This window comes from Eucalyptus grandis, chromosome 8 (genome assembly GCF_016545825.1).
Source record: "Eucalyptus grandis isolate ANBG69807.140 chromosome 8, ASM1654582v1, whole genome shotgun sequence".
NCBI classification, from domain to species: Eukaryota; Viridiplantae; Streptophyta; class Magnoliopsida; order Myrtales; family Myrtaceae; genus Eucalyptus; species Eucalyptus grandis.
The window spans coordinates 31,109,484-31,137,011 of record NC_052619.1 but is presented as its reverse complement, the minus strand read 5'-3'; the positions used below and the strand labels follow the sequence as shown (position 1 = coordinate 31,137,011).

Here is a 27,528-nt window from a genome sequence, read left to right as displayed (position 1 = left end):
AGGAGACTTCAGCAGCCCAATAACATTATTGGCCGAACAGGCTCAATACTTCGACTGATCGATTCAAAGTCTTCTAAACCTATTCAAACTAGCCTTGAGCTTCTTTAATGTGTTTTTCCTGTTCAAGTTCGAGGTGAGTTTTACTCTCAACCTTTTAGTACACCACAAAGATTAGTCAGAGGTCTTCCAACCCGTCCGAACCATCGAAGATGGTTCTAATTATAATTTGTGGGTTAAGCCATGCCTAGTTTTTGAAGGGGAGAAAAAGATGGCTACATGTGACAGGAAAGACATCCGTGGAACCTACATGAGCATCTGATGAAATTGTAGAATAAAATACGTTGAAAGACTAAAAGATAGATCAGTGAAAACCACCAAATCTTGAGAGCTGCTAGAAAGAAAAACAGACTCTGGAGCCATCAATGAGATACCACTCTTAAATAGCTAGAATTCTAACCTCATGGGATCTGCAGCAATATCCACTACTCTACAGTTTAGTAGGCTTGAGACTGTTAAACAGGTGTGAGATTTACTTGCTCAATGTTAAGGTAATAGTGATATGGCTCACCAATATATTATAATCAGGGCAGTTTATTGCCCATTTTTTCAATTGGATGTAGTCCACTTGAGATCAGTTTGCACTCTCCGAATCTACATGAGAGTGTAAGATTGATAAGAACCTGTATGGTAGCTATCGAGATCGTATGTGCTTCATTCAATTTTCTACAGTGTTAGTTGACGAATATGGGCCAATTCGTGCAGCATTCCTCCATCGCACTTCTCCGCCCCCACTGCAAAGTATTGCTGCAGAGCAACTCCAATAAAACCGTATGAAGGGATCCAAGCTTTGGGGCGACATTGCTCTTGCTACACCGCACTCCTACCTCTGCCGTCCTGCCGAATACTGTCATTATTGCCAAAGTCTCTTCCAAATTGTCATTACAACGTAGAATAATTTCAGGACTAATAGGGTCAGACTTGCAAGACGTATTTTGAATTGTCTTTTAACATCAAGCAATAGTCATTCGTCATCAGCCGGTGATGCGAAACAAGCCACTAACTACCCAAATAAAGCAGCAAATTTTGTGAGGCTGATCCAAATCCAAGATAATGTTCTAAAGCTTCTTTTGATTTTTTTTTTTTTTTGGGGCAAATTAGTTGGATTTCCATGGAACAAAAAATAAACTCGGTAATCTATCAGTCTAAATGCTCCAGAGAACTTGGTGTGAGAAATTGATGCTGGTGATTGTGGATTTGTGTCCAAATGATAATTTCGACTCCCTCTGCGAGTTACCAAGAAGAGACTTTGTAATGGTTCTCTTGCTCCTTTTGGTCTCTTAAATCTTCTGGACACAGCCATAAAAAGCTGCATTTGAGCCAGTTAAACTTCAAGCCTGGTGCCAAAGACGAGCTTCAACTTATTCAGCACTCTCTGTCTATCATTTGCTCATTGCGGCATTGCACATCTGATGGTGCGTGAAGGCGACATTAGGGGTGCATAAGAAAGTCAGAAATTCAAACACACATGAGAAAGACGGGACGAGGATAATAATATACAAGCATCCGTCCACCAGGTTATACACAGATTACCATTTGACTACGTTACATGCAACAAAAGAAAAACCTCCGGCCAAAGTCCAAAGTTTGACGTTCGGCATCTAGCGCCAAGTCCGGTGACCAACGGCTGGAGGCCAAAGTCTGGAGTCCATCACCGGAGTCCGGTGACCGGCAATCGGCGTCCAACGTCCGGAGTTCGACATTTGATGTGCAACATTCAGAGTCCAACGACAGGAGGCCGGCGGCAAGTGGCCAATGGCCGGAGTCTGATGACGGGCAGCCAGCGACCAACATCCGGCAGTCAGTGGTGAGCGGCGAACGGTCGCCGGTGAACATCTGGTGGTTGGCGATAAGCCTCTGGCATCTAATGATTGGCGATGAGCAACCAACAACCGGTGGGCGTTCGACGATTGGCGACGGGCGGCTGGAGTGCGGTGGTTAGCAACCGACATTCGGTGGCCGACGGTTGGCGGCCTGGTGGCTAGGGCCGATGGCGGGCGGCCGACAACCGGTGGCGAGCGTTCAACATTCCACAAGCGGCAAGTGGGCGACGAACGATGAGAAAAATTTTGATTTATCATTTCTGTGCCAAAAATAGAAAAGTTAAAAATTTTATTTTTGCTCTAAATCTATTTCTAGAATAAAAATAGAAAGATGAAATTGTATTACCAAACAGATTTCTATTTCAAACTGTTATGAGGAACAGAAAAACAGATAAATACATAAACATAAATTTTTCATGCGCGCCTATGTAAAACAAACTTCGATATCTTCCTAAGTCTGAACCACTTATTCCCAAGTAACAATTTTTTAATAGAAAAATAAGCCGAAACCCAAGAAGAGGACATCTTTTTCCTAGCGAAAAGGCCACATTTTTAATCTTCTCACTTCTTGATAAATGAAATGCCCTTCTACTAGCTCTTTCTTTGCCTTTTCCAAGCTAGCTCTACGTGTTAATAAACAAAGGCTGAAATTTAAAATAATAATTTTCCTTTGATGTAGTCGAAGTAGAAATAAAATTTTGAGAGTAATAAAACTTGAGACCTTTCATACTCATTCAGTAGACCAAGGGGAAGAACCTCCTTAGCCCCAGTACGACTGAGGCGCACTTTGAATGCAAAGAACGGAAGCTCAATCATCTGAAAGATGGGGACAACAATAAAGAAAATCAATGATCATTTCGACTCCGTTTGTTTCGCGAAAAAAGATTTTGAAAAGATTTTCCTCATTTTTTCAGTGTTCGGTTCGCTTAGAAAAATGAGTCAACCGAAAGAAAATGATTTCCCTCTTTGAAAATAGAAAACATTTTGCAAAATATGATTAAGTATCGACACTTGGACTCAAAACTCTACATTTGGGCATGAAAACTCTAATATTGGTCTTCAGTCGCGATTATCAAGACCAAGTCTCCAATGATCGGGCCTGAGCCCTCGGCACCTACAAACCCCTAGTGTCCATGAACAATTCTCAGCACTGAGCCTTGGTCCATAAAGGATGTGCTCAAATCTCATATATTCAAGCTCTAGTCCACAAAGACCATGCATGGGTCCTTGGCGCTCGGAGTCATTAATTAATCAAATGTTCATTCTTATAAAGATATTTTTAAAACGAAATTTTAATTATTATTTTTTATTATTTTTTATTTTTAATTATTATTATTATTATTATTATTATTATTATTATTATTATTATTATTATTATTATTATTATTATTTTTCTTTTCTTTGTTTTTTTTCATTTTCCTAGAAAAGAAAAAAAAAGAGGAAAGAAAAAAAAAAAAAAAAAGAGAATATAAGAGAAGAAAAATAAAAAATAAAAAAATTGATTTTTTGGTGATTTTTCTCCGGAAAATCTAATTAACCTACCAAACGGCGGAAAAAAGCCCTGCATATTTCATTTACACATTATTTGAGCATGTGAAAAGAGTCCGCATATCAGATAGCCATCAAATTTCCAGTTCATGACAGATATCAGACTACAATTCAAAGGGCCAAAAAAGGGACTCACCATTGAGAGAGTTGCAGAGCCAGCTCCAACTTCAGCCTGAAAGTAGTCGAAACACAGTACACATTTCAGTCGGCTTCACGACATACTGAAGGAAGCAGACAAATGAAGATTAAGACATCATGCCATAATTTCGTTGTGGAAATAGATGCAGAAAAATCCAGTTTCAAGTTGACATCAACAATCACTTCTAGAAAATTTGATATATTTTACAATTCTATCACTGCATGAACTTTTCCACCTATCATAAAAATGAAAGTCATTCTCTTCGCCGTAACAACAAAAGATGTATGGGGCTCTTGCTTCTACATTCTTTCTTTTACCTTCCTTTGTTTTCCTTAATGAGGATCGGATAAATTAATCAAACGCTAAAGACATTCTCATAGCTGCTTGCTTCTGACTATAGCATCATGATGGTTTTAATTGGTGATGGGCTTAAGGCCCGTCCGCCCATGCTGGGCCCAAAAGGCCCGGCCCACGGGAATAGGGCCCGTGGATGGGGGAAGATATAAAAGGGAGGAGAGAGAGAGAGAAGACACCTCTTGGCAGAATTGACATACGTCTTCTCCTCTCCCGCGCATTCTCTCTCAAAAAGAAAAAGAAGAAACAGTAAGGCAAAAAGGCACGTTTCTTCTTCCCTTCAAGGCATCATCGGATCGAACATGGCCAAATCTCTTCCTCTTATCGGCATCGATGTCTAATCTGGCTAACAAGGTATGCTCGAATCCGTGGTGTGCTTTACGATCGGTGATACGTGTTATTCCCGGGCTTCGTCTTCCGCATTGATTTAGGGGTTCGATTTAGTGTCGAATCCGGTTTTCGGGGGATTCGTTAGTCTCAACATTGGTATCAGAGCCCTAGTTCACGTTTTTCCCGACCTGTTTGATGTTTTTGATTGAATTTTCGCGAAGAAAATCGGCCAGCACGAATCGGGGCGAGAAATCCCGACACCCGAGCGCCGTTCGGCCATTTTTCTGAGTTTTCGTAAGTCAAAATCGAATTATGAAGGCACTTTGGGTGAAAGAGGTCGTCGAGGCGAGTCCGGCGACATGTCGTGCGCCGCGGGAGAGGCGTCACGCGCCCACACGCGCGGCCGCGTTGCGCGTGGGCGCGACGTGCCGGCCGGCTCACCCAACGCGTGCGCCACACGCGCCGGTCGGCGGACCGACACGTGCTGACCTCAGCATGACGTCACCCAACGGTCAGTAACCGCTGGGGTGACGTCATCGATGACGTCAGCAATGACGCCGGATGGCCGGGCGGTCACTGGTCGGCGACCCGACCCGAACCGCGGACGCCCGGCACGTGCGCGGCTCGTGCCGGATGACGTCTGCGTGACGTCAGCCCGCGCACGCGCGCGGCACGTGCGGGCGGTTCATGCGAACCGGCCCGACCGGTCCGACGACTTGACCGTTGACCCGTTGACCGACCGTTGACCCGAAAAAAAAAAAAAAAAAAGAAAAAATAAAGAGGAATTTGTTTCTTTTTCAATTATGTCTGTGTGGGTTATAGGTAATCCATTTTTTATTCTGCATTTGTTGCATGAATCATGGAAAATTATGTATTTTCCATTTTGTTTATTATGGATTATAAGTGATCCATTTTAGTTTTGCATTTGTTGCAGGAACTATGATGTGTTATGCACGGATACCTGCAATCTCGAGAACGAACGAAAGAAGAGCTAGACTGAAAAGGCTGATGAAAGAGTTAGCTGATTATCGGTGGCTTGATGATGATTTAGTATCACATATGGTCAAGGTCAATCAGATGATACAGGAAATCATTTGGAATGGTTATCTTATGCCGGATTTTGAGAAGCTGCCGGCTCTGATGAACACTCTTCCACCTGAATGGCAAGCTGTGTTAGATCGGTTATGGGAGGTCAATGTGGTCCCGGATTATAGGAGTCTAGTGGAAGCTTTTGTAAAAGAGTACTATAGGATTGAGTTGGCCAAAACTTCAACCCTTAGATTAAGCGCCACATGGCGTAGAGTAAATGCGCCTTGGTGGCGACATGAAAGCTCTCCAAAGTTTTTCCATAGTTGGCAAATGTGCCTTGATTTTCTCGATGTTTTGACCGATAGATTAGAAGGGACTTTCCTATTTATTTCTTAGATTAGTTTGAGATGTTTTTGGGTGTGAATATCTCTTTATATGTTGATATTTCTTTTTGGATATATTACTTAGTGTAATGGATTGTTGTATTAGTCGAAAGCATTATTATTTTATTGGATGTCAATTATCTATTGTTTTCTGTTATTGCTGATTGCTGTGGGTAGTTAGCTGTAGGTAGTTTATAGAAGTTTTTGTAACTTCATAGAATTTATTTTGCATAAGACAATTATATTAATAATAATTTTAAGTTGGGATTTTTTTGGAGGATGATTGGAAACTTAGTGACCTTTTGATTCTGAAATCTTACTTGAAATTATTCATTGATATGATGGGTCTGTGCAAAGTGGATGCATAAATGTTAGGCATTAATTATTCGTGCATATATGTCTGATGTGTTCAGATTGATGGATTCAGCAACTAAGAACGTAATTGCTGATGTGAACGGCAACAATTGTGAAATATTGAATATGAAGATTCAATATGTGCTGGAAAAGCAAGAAGCACTAGAAGCTCTTGACCATGTTATGGAAGATCTTAAGGATGCGGTCCACCTTGAGCTAGTAGAGGACCGCTTAACGGCATGTAAGCCGAAAATAGATATTTGCAATGCTGGTTCTAGCTCAGAAAGGGCTTTGAGCTCTAAGCGCAAGCGCATTGATTCGTTCAATATGTGGGAATGCAAATGATCAAGTCCTTATTGCAAGAGATCAAGAGTTAACCAACACAAGAGAGGAAAACGTCCTCAAGTGAAGAAAATGTTAAGGGTGAGGTGTTACAACCGTGACAAGAATGGTCACTATGCTCGCGACTGTCGTGAGCCAAAGAAGGTAAACACCTCTTGTACATTTGAGAACTTTGCTTATGTGTCAAGTTCTGTATTATTAGCTGAATCCAATCCTTTGTGGACTGTAGATTCATGAGCAACAGATGATGTAGCGAAGGATAGAGGATCCTTCGTGGAATTCCAACGAATACCAACTGGAACTAAGTGGATCTATGTGGGATATAACTCCAGAAATGAAGTTAAAGGGATTGGCACCTGCCAATTGAACATGCGTGATGGACGCACCTTGTTCCTACATGATGATCTATATACTCTAGAGATTCGTCGAAATTTAAGTGTCTGTTTTGGTGTTGGTTAAGCTTGGTTTTGGTATGAACTTCCATAGTAAAGGTGTAGATTTGTGTTTAGATACAAACTACTATGGTTGTGGTCACTTTCTAGATGGTTTTATTGTACTGAATGTTGACTGTGGTGACGTCAATATGTTATTCCATTGTTTCACGTCTTTTACTTAATGTGATAATGATGTGAATGTGTCGCATGCTAGACTTGGTCATATTGGCCAACAACATATGAATAGACTAGCCAAATAGGGCTTGTTGGGAAATATTGAAAAAGTCGATTTGTCCATATGTAAGCATTGCCTAGAAGGGAAAACGACAAGGAAACCATTTGGAAAAGGTAAAAGAGCTGACGTTCCTCTGCATTTAATCAATTATGACGTTTGTGGTTCAATGAATGTGAGAGGAAGGCATAGGGCTGTTTATTTTATCACCTTTATAGATGATTATATTCGATTCGGATGTGTCTATTTGATTTCTCATAAATCTAAAGCATAAGTTGTTTCAAAAGGTTTATGAACTTGGTAGAAATTCAATTAGACAAGAAAATAAAAGCATTGAAATCCGATCGAGGTCGAGAATATTTATCTGATAAGTTCATAAAATAATGTGATGAAAAGGAATAGAAATACAGTTGTTTATTCCATATACTCCTCAACAAAATGGTGTTGCAGAGAGAAGAAACAAAACCCTACTAGAAATGGTTAGGTCCATGATGGCGTATGCTAACTTACATATCACTTTTTGGAGTGATGCGTTGTTAACTGCTGCCTATATACTTAACCGGGTGCCTTCCAAATCAATTAGTTCCACTTCATATGAGTTATGGACATATAGAAAACCGGACTTAAGTTTTCTTAAGTCATGGGGTTGTACTATCTATACTCATGAGTCCTCTCACAAGTCTGGGAAATTGGGTCCTAAAGGAAAGTAGAGTATTTTAATGAGATACTCTAAACACTCGAAAGGGTATGTGTTCATAGGTGAGCAGGAAAGTTGGAGTATGGCTAAATTTGAATCGCGAGATGTCACATCCTTAGTAGATGAATTTCTTAAGAGGGGCGAAATAGGGGAAGATTACTCCATATTTGAAACCTTGGATCAAGATAATGATATTAGTGGAGTTCGTCCAAGTGGGAGTAATATGAGAAGTGATGAATTGAATTCAACTCATTCTCAATTACAACCACATGATGAGATGATATTGTCATTATCTAATCCGAGTGGGAGCATAATTGGGAATGATGCGCTAAGTGTACTATCTCCCATACGGCGAACAAGTCGCCACTTTTATAATTGCTCCACAAGATGAGAATGAGCCAAGAAATATTAATGATGCTCTGAATTGCCCTAGTAAGGAAAAATTGATTTATGCAATGAAAGAGGAAATGGAGTCAATGAAATCAAACCAAGTCTGGGAACTGGTTGATCTTCCAAAAGGGACACAGAGCTATTGGGAACAAGTGGGTTCTCAAAATAAAGCGAAAGGCTGATGGCTCGATAGAAAGGCATAAGGCTCGCCTTGTGATGAAGGGGTATAATCAACAGGAAGATATTGATTATGAAGATACATTTTCTCCTGTAGTGAGATTTACCTTGATTCGCACAATTCTGGCGATAGTGTTTAGTATGGATCTTGAGTTACATCAAATGGATGTAAAGACTGCTCTCCTCAATGGAGAATTAGAGGAAGGAACATATATGGAACAACTTGCTGGTTTCATAGTGAAAGGCCAAGAAGAAAAAAGTATGTCGACTTTTGAGGTCGATATATGGTCTTAAGCAGTCGTCAAGATAATGGTATATACGATTTCATAATGCCATAATGGTATATGATTTTACAATGATAGATGAGGATCATTGTATATATATCAAAAGATCTAAGGATTAATTTGTGATCATATCATTATACGTTAATGATATATAAATTCCCGGAAGCAATATAGAGCTTGTCAATGCTGTCAAAAGTTGGTTGTCTTCCAGCTTTGAATTGAAGGATATGGGATTGTAAACCCATATACACTCCTATTGCAAAAGGTGAAAGATTGAGCCATAGACTGTGTCCAAGGACTCCACAAGAGAAGGAACAAACGAAATATGTTCTTTATGCTAGTGCTGTTGGGAGCTTGATGTACGCTATGATGTGTACAAGACCTGACATATGTTATGCAGTTGGAATGGTGAGTAGATACCAATCCAATCTAGGTCAAGCACGTTAGAAAGCCGTTAAAAAAATACTGAGGTATCTAAAGGGAACTGTTGATTATACGTTGAGTTATTAAGGAAAGGATCTGCAACTCAAAGGCTATTCTGATGCTGATTGGAGAGGAGATTTAAATGAAAGAAAATCTACATCTTGATTTGTTTTCTTACCGAATAATGGCACCATATGTTGGAGCAGTAAGAAACAAAAGTGTATAGCCTTGTCCACAATGGAAACTGAGTTCCTGGCATTATCAGGCAGCGATAAGAAGATGTTTGGCTTAAGAGATTATTGGATCATTTAGGTGTTATTGGAAGTGCTGCAGATTTGTTATTGGTTAACTGTGATAGCCAAGCAGCGAAAGCGTACACCAAAGATCCAAAATATCATGGCAAGACCAAACACATAGATAGCAAGTATAATTTTTTCATGGATATGATTGCACGAAAGGATGTGAACTTAGAGTACATACTACGCATAGAATGGTAGCAAATCCTATGACAAAGCCAAAATCTAGAGATGTGTTTTGTGGCCATGTAAAATCTCTAGGATTGCGTAGAGTCGATGTACTTTGATTGTAATTTCCCTGAAGTGTTCACATTTGATGAATTTGTGTTTTTCATCATTAATGCCCATGTATCTTTGTTTGATCTTTATGCATCTTAATACTAATTGTATTACTTTAAGTTGAGAAAGTATGTCGGACAGATAAAAGATTAGCCCACTCACACGGGTAATCGCCTTTATTTACTGTGTGATAAATAGAGATGAGACTGTTTTTAAGCTTATTATCTAGGTGATAATCGAGAGCTCAAGCTTAAAATACGTATGTCGCCTTAACTGAGTGTTAAGATGAGAACATAATACTTACTATGTCTGAAAGTAAAATACCCCACATATTTTACTTTATCTGTCTAAGATGCCAGATGTGAGTTCTGATGAATTTTGTAAATGAGTAGATAAGTGAACTCAATTTAGACATTGGGTATGTCTGAACTATCATCTGTACGGTATTGAAAGGTATAGACATACGCTCCATGGGAAAGGAGTTAATACCGTAATACGTGTTTCATACTACGTATGCATGAGACGACCAATAAGAGAGGCAAGAGTTTGATCTCAACTTTTATGTCGTGTGAGGCTCTTGAGGAAAAGAGTTCCTCAATTTTTAGTCCCCTCATGACTCTTACTTATTCCTAAGATTTCTATTTAGTGTTTGCTATCTTAGGATGTTGCCAATGGTCATGAGTTGATTCGATCTAATGGGACATTTCTAGAAAAGCAAGCTGAACTGAAATTGAGAGTTTGAAGGAAAGAGGAAAATCGATTTTGGAGAATCACATTGTAGTTTTGTATTCACCGGTTAACCAATTATGACTGTCTTTGGGATAATCATAATTGTGAATACAATATATATATATATATATATATATATCATTGTTTAAAAGAGATTAAGAGAGATATAAATGTAATCGATCGATCTAGGGTACCGCATACTAAATCTACTCGGAGTGTGACGCCCATTATGAGCTGCTATATATTCCTAACGATGTATAAAGAACGAGCTCTCAAAGTATCTGGTCACACCTGATTATTCACCCCATGAATGTTGAAGAGAGGTAAAGAGAATTATGTTCTGCCCACCATGTGCGAGTGGGAGATGATGGTTTTAATTGGTGATGGGCTTAAGGCCCGTCCGCCCATGCCCTGGGGCCAGACGACCACGGAATAGGGCCCGTGGATGGGGGAAGATATAAAAGGGAGGAGAGAGAGAGAGAGAGAGAGAGAGAGAGAGAGAGAGAGAGAGAAGACACCTCTTGGCAGAATTGACGTATGTCTTCTCCTCTCCCGCGCATTCTCTCTCAAAAAGAAAAAGAAGAAACAGTAAGGCAAAAAGGCACGTTTCTTCTTCCCTTCAAGGCATCATCGGATCGAACATGGCCAAATCTCTTCTTCTTATCGGCGTCGATGTCTAATCTGTGGCTAACAAGGTACGCTCGAATCCGTGGTGTGCTTTATGATCGGTGATACGTGTTATTCCTGAGCTTCGTCTTCCGCATTGATTTAGGGGTTCGATTTAGTGTCGAATCCAGTTTTCGGGGATCCGTTATTCCCAACACATCATACAAAGTAATCATTTCTTACATACTTTTACACGTGAGGTGTCCCGTCAATCCTCAATAAGATCTTTAGTAACACTTTTTTCTTGGATAGTGGTAGTGGATAGGTTTCCGAGGCGGCACTTGACCTCTACGAGGAGTGATAAAAGAAGCTTTCTTATGTTCACTACAGTGCACAGGCAAAGGCTTCATGCCATAAAGTTGACTTGCAAAAGATATATGTCCACATGGACCTAAGATGTGATTCTCATGAAAATATCATCCTTCTCTTAAAGAAAGTTCTCAATAGAGTAGATCTTCGAAATAGCTTGTGAATCAAAAGAATTTAGAGACTCTAACATGATTAAGCATGCAGTAATGTGTCTGGGAATAAAAAAATACTTGCTTATAACGATGTACTCTTTAGGCCACCTCAGTACGCCGAAGCTTGTCACAAGCCCTCGACAAAATGAACATCACTAGAACAGCTACGGCAATATTTTATGATCTGAAAACACAAAACTGAAGAGACTATTGGAATGTGATATGACAGCAACACTGCCTAAATTGACGTCTAAATCCGTAAAAGATTAAAATTCATTTACCTCCACAACTTCTGTCCGCCATTTTGGATGCGTGATGTCAGGTAATCAATTTCTTGACGAGTGAGTGGTTTAAACTACAGATTTTGAAAATGCCACCTGACAATTAGCATTCTACAAAAAAAAATGCAATTTCTAACGGCATCCCTGTCAAACATATGTTCTCATTAGAAAGAATACATCACAAACCTGAGATAAAAGAGGTAAAATCGTCACTTCTGCATGACCTTCAACAATTGGAACGTCGACTTCTCTAGGATCAAGACCCTGTACTTCTGCCTGCAAGGAGTACAATAGATCAGAAGTCAACCTGGGAAATAAAAAAGTTGTTCTCTTTATAGAATTCTCTCGAAACTGGTGTCTTTCCCAATTTTGCTGGGTGTTAGTACCAAGTATCTATGACCATAGACACCCTCATCATCATGAGGAGAGAACAAATAACATTCACTATTACATAACAGCAGTTACATGATTATTTTACCCAAAACAATCAAATACACGGGCTTATGGACTCTACTGCTAGACTTGCAAATAGGCTGATTTTATTAACTTGCTTCTAAGCCATGCCCATGATCCCACAGATGGGCGTCAACCTATTTAATAAAATTCAACTTAGTGGTCTTTTCACAAGATGCCCTTGGAGTAAGGTCTTAATTGCGGATTCGCAAGATATAACGTTTGAAACAAAATAGCATGCTAAACAAGGTAACATACGCTTCTTACTTTGTAGCCTCATACAAAGTGACAACCTGATTGATAATCTGAACATAAAGATACTCAATGCTTCTCGATAGAATCAGCAGGAGTGATACCTACCACAAAGGTATTTGCTCTAGCTACATCGAGCATGGTCACGCCCAACGGTCTCTTTGGGTCATAAGTGCCAGCTTTCTTGAAATCTTCGGCTGCAATGGGAACTGTGGAGTTAAAAGTGTTGCTAATCGGGTCATCTCTTGTCATTCTCGGTTTCCTGGGCACACCGCTAGGGATGATGACAAGGCCCATTCCTACAAGGCCTTCCTCCAGTTGTTGCTGTCCCAGTAATCCATGGACCTGATTATAGAAGCAACAAATTCGTCTGACGTATTGAAATGATCCATAATGCAATGATGATATCGATAGGAAATAAAACATTATAAGAATTCGACTTGACAAAGAAAACATCGTCTTAACATCATCACGAAATATAACACAATGCTCAAGTGTGACATGTCGGTGGTGAATGTGTGTTGCCAATTTGGCTTTTATTCCACGTGCAGGGTCGCTAATTCGTCTTTGTTAAACGTGCAGGGCCTCAAAACTCTGAAAACTCACGGCCAACTCTTTCTAACCCAGTTTTCCGAACCAGTTCTACATGTAAGCAAACAAAAGCCGAAATGAAAACTTCTGTCTTCCTCTGATGTAATCAAGACGCACCTGAGAATTTCGATGCCAATATTCAAACCTATATCTATGGTGCAAAGAAAATCTGGAAGGAGTTCAAAGCTACCTCACATTAGTACTGCACTGGCTCAAACCCCGGACATGATGTGCTTTAATCAGAAGTTCCTGCACTTTTGGGATGATGCATTCTCCTTCAAAGCACATTCGTCCTCCAAACCCCAAAGTTGCAATCGCTTCCCCAGCACGGTAGAACGAATGGTGCGTCCTTCAGCTTCTGGCGCCATACTATCAGTCTTTAACTCGGTGAGTTCTGGCACATCGGGCAACTTTTCCAAGGACATGCAATATTTGATCTCCGCTTTTGTCAACGAATTCAATTCTTTCAAGCCTTCGACAGCTCTCAATTTTGCACAATGTTTTAGCTCAAAATTCCGCAAATTTTTCAGCTTCGACAGGTTAGGCAATAGTTCAATCACATTACACATGGAAATGTGCAGAAACATAAGTGATTCTAGTTCCCCCAAACCTGGAATCTCCACTAGTTCGGGAAAGTCACTAAGTCGCAACTCTTGTAGCCTTTTCAAGCGCAATAGATCGGGCATGCGTGGTGTTAGACATCCAGTTATTGAGAGAACCAACAAGCTTTGGAAGTCGGAGAAATCTGGCAATTGTGGGATAGTGTGAAGTTTCAAGGTAGATAAGCTAAGTGGAAGCCGATTGATGGAGTGCACGTCCTTCCAAGGCGAGGTAACCTCGTTTTGCATCCAAAATGTCATACATTGTTCTTTACGCACTTCGAGACGATGTAAATGAACTAGGCTCGAAAGCTCGGGAAGCACAGGAAATTCAGTAGCTTCAACCACCAGGCATTTCAAACTTGAGGGAAGCTCGGGCAATGGGGAAAGCCGGTGGCTTGCAATTTTAAGCATTTGGAGACTAGAGAAATCATTGATGTTTCTCGGAATTATAGAGATCGGGCTCTTATATAAGTTCAAGATTCTCAGACAAGTCAGGCTCAACGCTTCCCATTCATCCTTGAGATCATCCTTGAGATGCAGACAAAACGAGGCATCGAGCTCTTCTAGTGTCTCCACCCCTCCAAGAGCTTTAGGTATTGTGCATATCTTAGTGTATGCCACGTTTAAGACTTTTAGTCTTTTCATTTGCCCAATAGAGTCCGGAAGCTCATATAGATTCTTGCATCCAGAAAGAGACAAATGCGTGAAACTCGTAAACATTCCAATGGGCTTTAGGAGAGTGGAGATCTCCAAGAGTTCAAAATCCAACTTGACTAATGAATTTTGTTCCCCAAAGTGTGCAAGTTCAAATAGATTTCCACATTTAGATAAAGACAAATGTGTGCAATTCATTAACTGTCTAATGGGATCATGAATAATGTAGCCTGAGGAGAATTTTAAATCCAACTCAATCGATGAATCTAGCTCCCAAATAAAGTCCGGAAGCTCATATAGATTCTTGCATTCAGATAAAAACAAATGCTTGAGGTTCTTTAACCTTCCAATGGAATCGGGAAGAACAGAGATCCTTGAAAAATTTAATTCCAACTTGACCAATGATTCTAGCTCCCCAATAGAGTCCGGAAGCTTATTTAGATTATTGCATTCAAATAAAAGCAAATGCTCGAGCTTCTTTAACCTTCCGATGGAATCAGGAAGAACGGAGATCCCTGAAAAATATAAATCCAACTTCACCAATGATTCTAGCTTCCCAATAGAGTTCGGAAGCTCACATAGATTCTTGCATTTAGATAAAATCAAATACTTGAGTTTCTTTAACTCTCCAATGGAGTTCGGAAGCTCGTGTAGATCACTGCAAGAATTTAAATCCAACTCGACCAATGATTCTAGTTCTCCAATAGAATTTGGAAGCTTCTGTAGATTATTGCATCCACACAAATCCAAATGCGTGAGATTCAACCTTCCAATAGAGTGAGGAAGTTGGTCAATATCACATCGAACTGTTAACTTCATTAAAGATTTTAAATTGCCTAGTGTCTCTAGAAGCTGAAACTGGATCAAATCCGTGATGTAGGGAATGATAATCTCTGACAAGCATTCTAGAGAACCGATTTCTTCGGGCAACCCTTTGAGGGATTTGCATCCCTGGATATCCAAAGTATTTAGCAGTTTTACCTTACCGATTGAGCTATCAATCGTATGCAAATCCAGACAACCCTTAAGAATCAATTTCTCCAACTTGCCAAACTCAGAAATGTTGGGCATCTTGGTTAATGAAAGGCAGCACGACAAATTTAGTACTTTTAACTTTTTTGCAATCTGCAATGGGAAAAAAGGACAATTCCATGCCAAAGAAAGTACGTGAATACAATAGCATACAACTAGCTCATGAAGGTCAATTAATAGAATTTGAAGCCAACATAAGTGAGGTGGGTTAGTACCTCAATATGCCTCCAACCACCCCACTTGTGGGTGACGTGGCTCCATGAGAGGTCAAGCACGACCAAATTCACTAGGTGAAGATTCGTTGCTAAAAAATCACGTGACCAAAGTTGCCAAGAAAGCCATCTCAAATTATGAAGACGATTTTTGAAGTCACCTACAAAATTTATGTTGTCCCCTTTAAGGAACCTCAGCTTTGGCAAATAGGCTACGTCTTCAGGTGTTAAGTAATGAGGGATCGCCAAAGTGACTGCTCGTACATCTCCTTTTTCCTGCCAGCAGCAGCAGAGAATGAAGATGAGTGGGCAGCACAGGAAGCAAAAAACCAATGTAAGTAGTCAATAATATCAGTGTTACTTCGAGCCCAAACTAATTACTTTTGTGCTTCTCAGCTTGAAAATAAGACAAACCAAGCATGTTTAAAAGGTCCATTCGGTGTTGATTGCTCTGTATCTTCACAGACTAAACACTTTCAATGAAACAGAGCTCATTTTCATTCTCACTAGACAAAAAAGGAAGAATTTCAACTGAGCAAACGACGCATTAGCTTTCTTCTCATTTCACATGGGTATGGCGTGCAAACATATACTTTTGTTGTTTATATAGAGTTAGCTTTCTATTTCTCTATAAATTACAAAATAGCGCAGGCCATCAACCGATACTCGTTTTTAAAACACATGAGGAAAGATTTTGTTGGATTGATTATATATTTTACTCTTGATAACTTTACCTCGTCCCTCCTCAATATGTCTAAATTACTCTCGTCAATCTCCAGACAATGACAATTTCCAGCATCTTCGAGATTCTCTTTATTGGCAATGTACCTTCCTAGATCTCGAACTTCATCATGCATCCAAAATGTATTATTGTGCTCATTGATAAATTCATCCTCTATCCAGAATGCATCATTGTGCTCATTGATTTTTATCAACGACATGAGGCGAAGGTCATTAATTGCACTGTGTGGATAAAATTTGCAATCATCCCACATGTAATACGCATATTTCTCATTCTTCCCAATGCAAAAACATGCTATGTCTAGGAATATTTGTTTTTCCCGAGCGTCCAATTTGTTGACACTTATCATCAGTGTTTCTCGGACTTCCTTACATGGGACTTGCTTTAAGTCCTTCAATGTCTCGTCCCACTTCGATTTGACCGTGTTGGCAAAAAGAGAACCCACGACTCCCAAAGTCAAAGGTAGCCTTCCAATGTGTGAAACGACTTCAAATGAGAAATTGCACCAATCTTCCGGAGGAGCATCTCTTCTAAAGGCATGCTTGCTGAAAAGCTTAATAGCTTGCTCCATAGGCATCTCCTTTACTGGGTACTCTATGTAACGACTAGGTTGCGTTTGCTTGTCATTTTCTAGTCTTGTCCAATTTAATATGGACCTTCTATCCCTAAGTGTGACTATGATCCTGCTTCCAAAACCAAACCAGTTGTAGCTCCCTGCAAGTTTATCGAGTTGCTCCTTCTTGTTTACATTATCGACAACAACCAACACCTTTTTGTTGTGAAGTCCTTTAATTATTCGATGAATCCCCTCGTTGGTGTCATGGAATCCGTCAGCAGAGGTTGAGCCCAATGTATCGGATAACAGTTTCTTTTGCATGTGTAGAAGACGTTGATCTTGCGGCAAGCCTTGGACATCATTAACATCATTAAGGAAACTACAGTAATCAAATTTAGACCGGAATCGGTTGAAGATAATGCTAGCAAGAGTGGTTTTACCAATACCACCCGTCCCATAAATTATAACAAAACGTACATGGTCAACAGAGTCCACCTTCAACAATTCCTCTATATCCTTTTCATCATCCATTTCAACTAGATCGTCGGGAAGATATCTGTTCTTCGCCTTCAGCTTAAGTAGAACCTCTTGAACAATCAATTTTATGAGTTCCCCACCCCTGCCAGACAGCGATGGTGGACGAATTCAGACAGAGAAAATGACGACAAAATACTATTCCTAACTTTAAGCATATGCTGTTGGAATAAGATAAGCTAAACATGTTAAGACCACTTTACAAACTGTGGCAGTTTTTCAAATAACAAATCTGAATCGATTTAAATCTAACAATCTCAAGTTATAGTGAAAATTATCTAGATTATAAAGTGATCGAATTAGCTACCATGGCTACTGCCCTGACTCCATTGATTGGGGGTTAGACACTATCACTCAGTTCGGATACTGCCCAGACTCTCATTAATTGGGTTTAAAACCAACACTTAGATTGGATGCATTGAGAAAGAGGAAAAGGAAATGATTCGGAAGGCTACCGCAGGAGAAAAAACAAGAGAAAAGAATGAATGTATATCTTTGTCGTTTGAATGAAGGATACCCCAGGAGAAAAATAAGTTTTAGTTATTTTCAATGTACAGGAAATATTTTGAAATTGATTAGATATATAATTAGTTCCTACGCTTATAGTACAAAATCAGTCTGCTTGATCTACACTTAATAAGCATTAATACTTGCCTTTTTGTTGTTTCTACTTTACCTTTTTTTCCTAAATTGTTCAAAAATATTTATTTTGCTATTTAAATTTGTTTTAAGGTTTTTGACAACCAAACAGGATGCTAACTTATCATTCAGCAGCAACTTGACAATGACATAACATTTACCCCAACTTTTATCAACTTACAGAGAAATTAATTTCTCAGAGGACGAAGATTGAACATAAGGTAAAAGCACAGAGATGATCGATATCTTTAGATGTATAATGCATCGATTAGAGTTTATCTTCAATAAATAATTCCTTGATAATTTATATTAAAATTAATAACCCAGGAAAAGTTGTGGAAACTTACTCTTTTCCTTCCCGCTTCCAACCAGTTATAGATGCAACCTCACGAAGAGCGTCTCTCCAGCTCTTCACCTCATCGGGGTCATACTTCAAGGTCTCCTCCTCATCGCCATACTTCGCCTTCTCCTCCTTAAGCAAAGATAGGGCATTACTGTACAATCCGGTACTGCTCTTGACATCCTCCGGCTTCACGTCTAAGAAAATGGGAAAGATCTCCTTCTTCCCATTTGAATTTTTAGCACAATCTACCATTCGAACAACCTCACGGAGACACCACGCACTGGAAGCAAAGTCCTTAGACAAGATGGGGATGTAGATTTGAGAGTCGTTGAGAGCTTTGAAAATCTTCTCAATCTTCTCACCGACGTTGAGCTCTTTGTCATCTTTAAAGACGCGGATTCCTTTCTCGACCATGTCATGATAGAGGAAACTAGTAAAGTCAACCCGAGTGTCAGGACCCCTAAAACTCAAGAACACCTCGAATTCCATTCCTGATGTGTCAGTGGAGGGCGCCATCGCACGTAGCTGACTGGACTTGAGACAGAATCAAGCTGAACGAAAATTGTCAATGACCTTGCTTGAGGCAAGACATCAACAAAAAAAAAAAAGAACGGGGGTGGGTGCGGTTAGTCACGACTCACAGCCATCAATCGGTGATGGCGAACTGCTGAAGAAATCAAAATTAGAGCACGCCGGAATCAAAACATTCCATGAAGTAATCGAAAACGAAACTGACATAAAGAGAGAGTACCTAGTGGGCTGATTGACGGCAGGCCGACAAAGGTCAGGCCACAGTCCGCGAGATCGAGAGAGAGAGACTAGACGAGACGGCGACGCAGGCGAGACCAGAGAGAGAAGAAAACGAAGGGCGCCGCTGGAGAGACGAGAGAGAGGCCAGATCTGGGAGCGCAAAACAGAAAATAGAAGGTGTTGTAAATTTAGGACATTTTTAGGGTTTTGCCTGAATCTATTGAACCGGTTTTAATTGCGAACTGGTTTTCAAATCTGTCCCAAACCGGTTTCACCCAAGGCCGGTGAGGCGTGCTCTTTTTAGCATATTGTTACGGATGCGAGTTGTCCTCTACATGGGCGTAATTGGAAGATTTTACAGGTGATCCCATCATTCAATTAATCTTTTTTTACCGAACGAGATATGTAAACTTGGTTATCTTTTAGTCTGAACGCTCCACGTAAGGAGAACTTGATGTGAGAAATTGCCGCTGGTGATTATGGCGAATCTTCGGAGAGGCATCTCCAATCGAATATTCTCAATCTTGAGTTGAGACATGATCGTCCACGTTTAGCTGTGCAAGAAAGATTAAAAACATGCACCGTTGCTTGTGCATCCAGCTGGTGTTGGTGATATCACGGAAAAACCAAAGCAAAAGAATAAAAATGGATCTGGTAATTAGTCATTTTCTTTTAAAAATTGTTATTACAATTGAATTCTAGACCCATTTATTTCGCAAAATATAACTTCCAAGAAGATATTTTCCGAATTTTTCAATATTCATTTAATAGAAAATGAATTAGTGAGGAAAATATTTTCAATCAACAAAAAAAGTCTTATAGAATGGGAAAAAAGCTTTTCCACTTTTCAAAAAATAGAAAAAAAAATTCTTACTCAATCTCTCTTATCTCACACGTGTAGCTAGCTAGCCCTCTCTTCTTTCTTTCTTTCTTTCTTTTCTCTTTTTCTTTTCTAAAATGTTCAAATTATTTCTTTTTCTTTTTTTTTTCTATATTTCCTTTTTTTTCTTTCTTCTTTGGCAAGGGCCAACCACTAGACATATGAAAGCTTGAGCTTGCCACTTGCTAGATCAACAAGTGCAGGAGGTGGCCTTTGGCTGTCAACAGTTGCTATGGCCAGCAACCAACTGAAAAAGAAAGAGGAAAAGAAAAAGGAAAAATAATTAAAAATTCAATTTAAAAAAATATTAAAAGGAGTGCACAGAGGAAACTTAAATGAAATTTTCTATAACAAATGGAAAAAATATTTTCTAATTTATTTTTAGGATTCAATAACATAGGAAAATATTATTATTTTTTGGAAAATGGCTTCTTAGAAAAAAAAAAAAAATGTCATATTTTTCGTGAAACGAATAGAACCCCTAATCTTTTAAAAAGATTCATGCTTTTGTTAAATGCAAATCTAGCACAAAATCAACATCAAATGTGATGCTCATAGTAACGCAATCAAACACAAGGACAAACTTCCTAAACAATGAGGCCCCTTTAGAAAGATTCATTATGAAATTGGATCCATTCAAGAGATGGCACAAATTGGATCCACACTGAAGACGTGGCACAATTCTTACACACATAATTAAAATGTAAGACTACAGTTAAAGAAAAATAACAATTTTCACGAAAACACTAGATTGCATCTGAGACTTCTGACTCTCACAAGAAGAAAATTAATCTTCCCTAAAAGACTTAAAATGCAATTGTTAAAAAAAAAAAAATTCCAATTTCAATGGCTATGAAAGTAAAAATAGGCGACTCAAGTCAAAAAGCCAAAAAGATTAAGCCATGTCCAAATGATGAACACATGAAGCTTCCACGCAGCTCCTTTTGAAAGTTCCATGTAAACGCAGGGAAAATGAAATCGCGCTCAAACTGCTGAGCGGCCGCCTGCCCTAGAAATTGAGAGGAAAAAACACAACAAATGAAAGATTCAATTACAAGAAAAAAATGTCATCCAAATGGAATCTGTATGACTTATAATCTGATCCAAGTAATAGGGACTCCTCCCTGCCAAAATACTGTAACAAAAGAATGACTAGAAATAGATGCAAAATCTCATTTAATTAGTTGTAACGTTCAGCAAAATTCATTGCAGATGTTTCAATCATCCATCCTCAAGATCTTTCAAACGGAAAGAAAAAAGAGAGAGAATCTCCTCAAAATGTGGACTCAATTGTGAGGAAGTGGGCGAAGCATTCATAAAAAGTGAGAGAGGAAGGAGAAATGAAGAGGACAAGACGCTTTTGTAATGGGGTCGAAACTTTTTGAGGATTTTTAGTTGCTTGGAGATTAATTAAGTCTTCTTTAACAAGACGGTGATTACAGAGACTTTATGAACCCCCACTAAACTCTTCGTGCGCGTCAAAGATTGGTCAGTCCCTCAATCCACGCATAGTATTTTATCTTTTAATAAGTGTACGCATACGTTCTTTCGCAAGTATAAAAGGAAAATCCCCCCCCCCCTCTCAATTTACGACTCTTTCTAGTATTCTTCTCCGTAACATTTCACTACCACCACAAACATGATATACTCTCTTAAATTTTTTTGTATTATTAGTGAATAAAGAAAAAGAAGCTGATTCTTAATCAACCAAGCACCAAAAAAAAAAAAAAAAGGAAATCCCATTGAAAGAACGGTCGCTTTGTACTAGTTCTTAAATAATTTTTTAACGGGCTTTTCTTCATGCATAATATACTAATTCTATCTACTTAGTAATTTCCACCCATAGAGTAGCTTGAAGCAGCAACCATTAGAACGCAGAGTAGTTCGAATGTGAACCTGAGAAGGAAAAACAAGGAAACCCTCGAGGATGGAGCGTAACCTTAGAGTTTTTCAAATCAAGTCGAATGACATACCCATCACACCGGTAAAAGTCTGTAAACTTGTAGAGCTTTGTACTACAAAAATTTTAGACCTCCCTTAACAAATGTAATATTGACTACTATATGGAAACTACCCCACTTTTATATTTTCATGTTCTTAATTATATTTGCAATGTGGAAATGCCGCAAAGCTTTTGTGCGTCATTTTACGCCAATAACATTCGGACTTCATGTGCTTATTTTATGGAAGCAAAGCAAAAGTTAAAAGCTGAAGCGAGACATCAAGCTTTCTTAAAAATGCCAAACAACTTTTACACAAACTGGGTGGGAAGGTACCTGTGCCTCTCCTAAAAGGGGGAAAAACATTAAAGTATCCTTGCGCTCAGGTACATAAAATTTTCTGGGGGTTGTCCCATTTTTTCAACTTTTTACCATGCAAAGGCATCCTGAAAACACAAACATAATCGTTGAGAGGTGCCCCAAAAGTAATTTAAGGTATTGGGACTGTATCATGAGTCATTGAATTGGTTAGATGCTCAAAGAATCAAATATTCAATTAAAAAACAACACAAAACTTCTTTTTCTATTTATCTCCGTGCATGTATATAATTTGTTTCATGTTTAGCTCTCTTTACTTTCCAGTATAAGCTAAGCCCACGAATCACAAAATATGAACGAAATTTACAGCTTATAGTTTAATATAGCTGCCTGACGATAAAGGAAATAAAAATGCCAAGGTCAGACACACTCATCATCCATGTAAAGAGAGGGCTAGAACATAAACCAATTTGATGGAAAATTTCAATGCAGTATAATTGGTATTTTCGGCTCTAATACCAAATAATTCGAGACAATAAGGAGAAGAAGTGAAGCAGAAGCGCAAAGGGGATGCCAAGATCAACAATTGACAACAAAGAGGAGAAAAAAACGATTCATATAATTGGTTGATGCTCTCAAAAAAATCATACACTCAATACCAAATAACATAAAACTTATTATTATTTTTTATATCTCCATGCATGCATATGATTTGGTTCAAGTTTAGCTGTGTCCATTTTCCGGTACAAGCTGACCTCTTTGAAAGGGAATAAAATACCGACTATATCTGTATAAATATTTTTAAATTATCAAGAGAGAGGCAGAGAGAAAATAGTTTAAAACTACATCTTCGAGAGGAACAAGCTCAGCTTGTAATTACTCCCTTCAGTCGGTCCACATCCAAGATTCGAGGTAAAATATTTCATTTTTCATAAGCCTATTGAATCGACATAACATCCAAAAAAATCAAGCTATTTGATTCAATATTTTACAGGTTTGTTCCAACTAAATTGAATAGGAGGATGAAGGACAGAGAAAAAGAAGTGCTGGCTTTGCTCATTGAGAATAAAGAAAGCGACGAAGTGGGGGCAATTCTATCGTCTCCAATCCCTCAAACTGCCCTTAGCGACGGTTTCGCTCTCTATGACTTTCAATTTTACCTAGTCCTTGGATTTTTATTTTTATTTTTAGCTTTTCTTCAATTTTTATTTATTTTTTTAATTTTTTGAATTTTCCTGATGTGGGGCCACATTAGCGCCATATCATAGCATGTCGGCTAAAAAAAATTACAAAATGCCAAGTCATATTTTGGCATCCATGTTATGAAATTTGACCATGAGTTTGCTAATAAGATTAAACTGCACTCAATGGAAACCATTTAGGACTTGAATGCATAAGTTCAAAAATTAGGACATGACTGGATATTCGATGAAATGTTCTAAACATTTGGTGTTTCACTTATAAGAACCTAAAATGAGAATCTAGTATGATAAGAAAATTTTACTTATAAGTACTTGTTACCCAGATAAAAATTCTAGTTTGATTACCATATTACATTGGTCTCACCCATTGAGAAGAACTTTGCTATTCACAAGCTTCCTAAGGGCCAATTCCATAAAAAGAAGCAAGAACTTTAAATGTTGTCTCAAATATGGCTTGAACTTTATTTTGTCTAAAAAAAAAAAAAGAAGCACGAACTTTAGGTGTTTTCCCAAATCTGGCATGAACTTTATTTTGTCTAAAAGAAAAGCATGTACTTTAGGTGTTGTCCCAAATCTGGCCCGAACTTTATTTGAGACAAAATAAAGTAAGTTTATTACAAATAAGCTTCACATCTCTATTTAACTACAAGATGCACACACTTTTAATATCTCGCTTTAAAGCAATGTAATCTTCTGCTTCCAACCCAACTTCTGACATTGCAAACAGCTTGCCAATTGTTAATTGATCTAATGGCTCTAGCTATGTGCCTCGTCCCCTGGAATTGAAGCTGCTGAATTATTTTTCCCATGAGAATCATTTGTAAAGTTCACCTCATTAGAGAGCAGACTTAAATTTAACACTTTCTCCAAACGTTACCCGTCGCACTAACAGCATATTGAACTTTGATTCGAACTTCCACTGGGGCAACGCCTTTTTCCCTGGTTTACAGCATGGAGGCGATTTTGCCTGTAGAAGTAGAAATCCCTTCCCTGCGAATTTTATCCCAGGTAGGATTGTCCAAGGAAGAATGGACACAACAAAGGCTTGAGCAACTGAATATGATCGACGAAAAACGACTAAAAGCCCTCTGTCATGGTCAGTGTTACCAGTAGAGGATAGCTCAATCATTTAATCAAAAGGTACGACCCAAGCACTTCAAGGTAAACGAGCTAGTCTTGAGAAAGACGCTACCAAACTTTCCAGAGCTTGGAGGCAAGTTCGTCCCAAATTACAAGGGTCCTTATGTAATAAAGAAGATACTCCCCGAAGGAGCCTTGATCCTAACTGAGATGGATGGGCGAGAATTCTCTAAACCAGTTAATTCCGATGCTGTAAAAAAGTACTACCCTTGAAAGATGTTCATTATCTGGCATTGCCAAGCACTTCTCTATCAGAAGAAAATGCCTATGCACCTTTATATATGAGTGATGTATTTACACCACGATAAAAATCGGTTTGGATGATCCAACAAAGAAGAATGATAATCACCAGCATTTAAGGAAGTGTCGAAAATCAAATAGCAAACTCGATGGCATAACTTGAGCAAATTGACATTACCCAGGCAGACGCGTAACATGTCAATTTTGCCCAGCTCGGTGTAAAGGACGCGTCATTCAGAACCGAGTCCTGTTAGAAGGAACCTTCGTCCCATTCAACAATCTTAGAATGGGAAGCCTCACTTCTTGTTCCCGGACACATGCTCTTGCAAGAAGTAATTGCTATTAGAAAACTGGAAGTTTTGATTGTCCATCTCAAATTCCATAGAAGCTTGAGGTATATGACTTTGCCTAATCAAAGGTAGAAGGAAAAATTCCACAGAAAGAAAGTGTTGAAAATCAATCAACGGCCAGCAATCATGCATACGTGGCTGCAAGTAGGAAAGGCCAGTTGAAGGAAGCATTGAAATGTAAAAGAGGCCGTCAACAACTCCCCTAAGAGCCATCACAAACAAACTCTAGGGGAAAGGTAACTTGGCATCATTTCTAACATTCACTCTCTAAACTCATATTGACAAGAAGCATTGGGATTCGAGAGCCAAATCAAATGGTTAAATAGGGCAAACCAAGTGATCCAACCCCGGGCCAAAAACAAAGACGTACGATCAAATATCAACCCCTAGCTGATTATTCATGTGACATCTCCCTATTCAATAGGGACAATCCATCGACACCCATTTGTGAATAATCTTTTTGATATTCAAGATTTAACATATTTGGAAGCACTGTTTTATTAACCCCTAAAGCTATCAATAGGGTCTTTGTTTGAACCATTCATTTGTCTTGAGAATACAAACTCTCTCATGTTTAAAATACGGCATGCCTTTTCTAAATGGATTTTTGCATGACGATTTTGTTTGTCTAAATCTTTGATTCTATTAAGGATTATTAGAATAGACTGCTAAGTGAAGAATACAAGATTAATTAAGTATGCTGGATGAGGAGCGTCAAAATGATGACAAGCAAGCCATATCCCACACACAGTCCCCCATCTATACACTTGTGAGATGAGTGCATAAGATTCTATGACTACAGGGTAAAGAGTTATCTCGCGAATGGTACGATAACCAAAATAGTGAGAGGCATTCCATTGCTCACCCCATTGAGCCCCATACATTGGTGAAGCTTCTCTCATACCCCTATCAAGAACCACCCAACACTGGGGTAGATCAGAGGCGAAGCGTCATAACAAGGTGAGAAGAGGGATAGAAATTTTCCTGCTCGCACTTGCATCAATTTTCGAGTGTCTTTATTACATATGAACACTCGCGTTAATTTAAGTACCCTAGAATGACGAAGAACAATTCTTTCTCTATGCACTTGTATTCATTGTACAACCCAATTGAGTCTGTAATTTCACCCTCACATGGAGGCAAAATAGAAGTTACTACCATTTAAGCAGCATAACTCGGAACGCTAGTTGAAGACGAAAACTCAAGAGTCTACCAACAATGTCGTGCCTAAGCTTGCCTAGGCCAGTTCCTCTAACGACAAGAATGAAAAAACACGGGCATAAAAAGTAGTGTACCTAGTAAAAGCAAGGTCAATGCTTATAAATGAAAAATTGGAATAAAAAATAGGGGCATGAAAAAAGCAGTGTGCCCGGTTAAAGCAAGGCCAATGCCCCCCAATCAAAAATATTCCCAAGAGAAGTTGTTGTTGTGGTTCAATTGATAGAGCCTCCATTTGACAGTGAGAAGAAAGACCAGTGACAAATGCTAAGGCAATCACCAACTCTCACCCTTTTACACATGAGCCAAGCCTATCTTGCGTCCCATTATAAAAGTCTATTCAAACTAGGGCATTTCAATTAATGTAGGATTTCATATGTTTAAAAGCATTGCTCGAAGAAGTACGAGCAAGATTATTCTATCTCTTTTCGCAGGATTCTTGACTAATAAACCCGGAGATGATTGTGCAACATTTCGTCCATCGGCTTCGACCTTGATGGTCCCCTTTGATGAGCCGTTGACCAAGTCTTCATCACAATTTCAACAAAAACCTCTCACACTGGTAAAGTCGTACCGTTTGCGAGAATAGTCGGATCCCTGTTGACATGATGACAGTGAGATAGTGTGGTCCTTATAAATCATGCATCAATGGTCAGGATAGCCTTTACCATGAGAGTGAGCGGAAAGTCCTTTCAGACTGAAAGTCCCTCATCTGGCATGCTCAAGACATCTATATTCCGAATAAATGTTGTCTTTCAAAATCTTCCCCAGTGGCATTCGAATGATACAAAACTGACAAGATTGTCATGCATAAATCACATTTGAATTTATGAATTTACAGCACATATAATCATTGTGTGTATGTGTGCATATTGTGCAAACATCAAGCATGCTCCTAAAGATTAGAGATATCATCAGGAAAGCACATCCCCAACCTCACTCCCAGAGCTTTATATTTGATAAATCTTTGAGAACCCACCACTCATCGAGTACTCTCTCTTATTGACACTCACCATGTTCAAGCTATTCCCGAATATTGATATTTGCAACTATCCAAGTATCCATTTGTCTTTGAGTACCAACCCTTGTTTGGATACTCCATTTCCGTGACACTCGACCGGTCTGAGTTGTCCTCAGTATTGTGTCATTGAATGCTAGCAGCCACTCAAGTA

The 27,528-nt window shown here is 39.0% G+C and overlaps 2 protein-coding genes across 2 annotated transcripts in view; both read right to left on the bottom strand.

Moving 5' to 3' along the window:
• Window positions 1–2,526: 2,526 nt before the first annotated feature.
• LOC104414071 (malate dehydrogenase, glyoxysomal-like) overlaps window positions 2,527–27,528 on the bottom strand; it is an 88,199-nt gene continuing 63,197 nt past the window's right edge. The window contains exons 3-8 of the mRNA XM_039299852.1: window positions 12,522–12,758; window positions 11,895–11,984; window positions 11,715–11,782; window positions 5,520–5,526; window positions 3,565–3,600; window positions 2,527–2,696 (exon numbers count right to left, since the gene is read on the bottom strand). Coding sequence (XP_039155786.1) covers window positions 2,532–2,696; window positions 3,565–3,600; window positions 5,520–5,526; window positions 11,715–11,782; window positions 11,895–11,984; window positions 12,522–12,758 — 603 coding nt within the window. The 3' untranslated portion in view covers window positions 2,527–2,531. The remainder of the gene's footprint in view (window positions 2,697–3,564; window positions 3,601–5,519; window positions 5,527–11,714; window positions 11,783–11,894; window positions 11,985–12,521; window positions 12,759–27,528) is intronic.
• On the bottom strand, window positions 15,625–19,319 carry LOC104414072 (toll/interleukin-1 receptor-like protein). The gene is made up of 3 exons (XM_039299201.1): window positions 19,070–19,319; window positions 18,323–18,891; window positions 15,625–15,780 (listed from the first exon to the last, which is right to left on the bottom strand). Exons 2-3 carry the CDS (start codon window positions 18,832–18,834, stop codon window positions 15,732–15,734), a joined length of 561 nt encoding a protein of 186 aa, XP_039155135.1. The 5' UTR covers window positions 18,835–18,891; window positions 19,070–19,319; the 3' UTR covers window positions 15,625–15,731.

Excerpts from the sequence above, each read along its gene's own strand:
- LOC104414072 (XM_039299201.1), bottom strand. The coding sequence starts at position 18,834 with ATGGCGCCCTCCACTGACACATCAGGAATGGAATTCGAGGTGTTCTTG. Across the intron at positions 15,781-18,322 it reads TGGAAGCGGGAAGGAAAAGA|GAAAAAGGAGATGTACGAGC; the intron begins GTAAGTTTCCAC and ends TGCTGCTGGCAG.